This window comes from Penaeus monodon, chromosome 34 (genome assembly GCF_015228065.2).
Source record: "Penaeus monodon isolate SGIC_2016 chromosome 34, NSTDA_Pmon_1, whole genome shotgun sequence".
Lineage (NCBI taxonomy): Eukaryota > Metazoa > Arthropoda > Malacostraca > Decapoda > Penaeidae > Penaeus > Penaeus monodon.
In genome coordinates, this window is record NC_051419.1 from 28,008,266 (window position 1) to 28,008,650 (window position 385).

A 385-nucleotide genomic window follows, 5' to 3' on the forward strand; every position below is an offset into this window, starting at 1 on the left:
CACCCCCTCCCCCCACCACCACTAACACCCCCTCCCCCCACCGCCACTAACACCCCCTCCCCCCACCACCACTAACACCCCCTCCCCCCACCACCACTAACACCCCCTCCCCCTCCCCCCACCGCCACTAACGCCCCCCCCCCCTCCCCGCAGGCAAGCCAGACCCCCCCAGGAACTGCACCGTCATCCACCGCAGCCGCACGGCCGTGAGGGTCCGGTGCCTTGCGGGCAGCGACGGCGGCCTCCCACAGCACTTCCTCCTGCGGGCCAAGGTCGACCACGGGGAACACGCCGTCAACGTCACGGCGTCCACGCGGCCCTCGTTTCTTGTGAGTGGCTGGCTATCTATCCGTTTCTCTCTTTCTCTTTCTTTCTATCGCGTTCG

At 68.1% G+C, this 385-nt stretch overlaps 1 protein-coding gene across 1 annotated transcript in view; it reads left to right on the plus strand.

Annotated features, from left to right (window-relative positions):
• LOC119594673 (nephrin-like) overlaps positions 1 to 385 on the plus strand; it is a gene marked incomplete at both ends in the record, with an annotated part of 83,507 nt that overhangs the window by 81,315 nt on the left and 1,807 nt on the right. Inside the window, 1 exon segment of the mRNA XM_037943730.1 lies at positions 154 to 329. Within this exon segment, the coding sequence (XP_037799658.1) occupies positions 154 to 329 (176 nt within the window).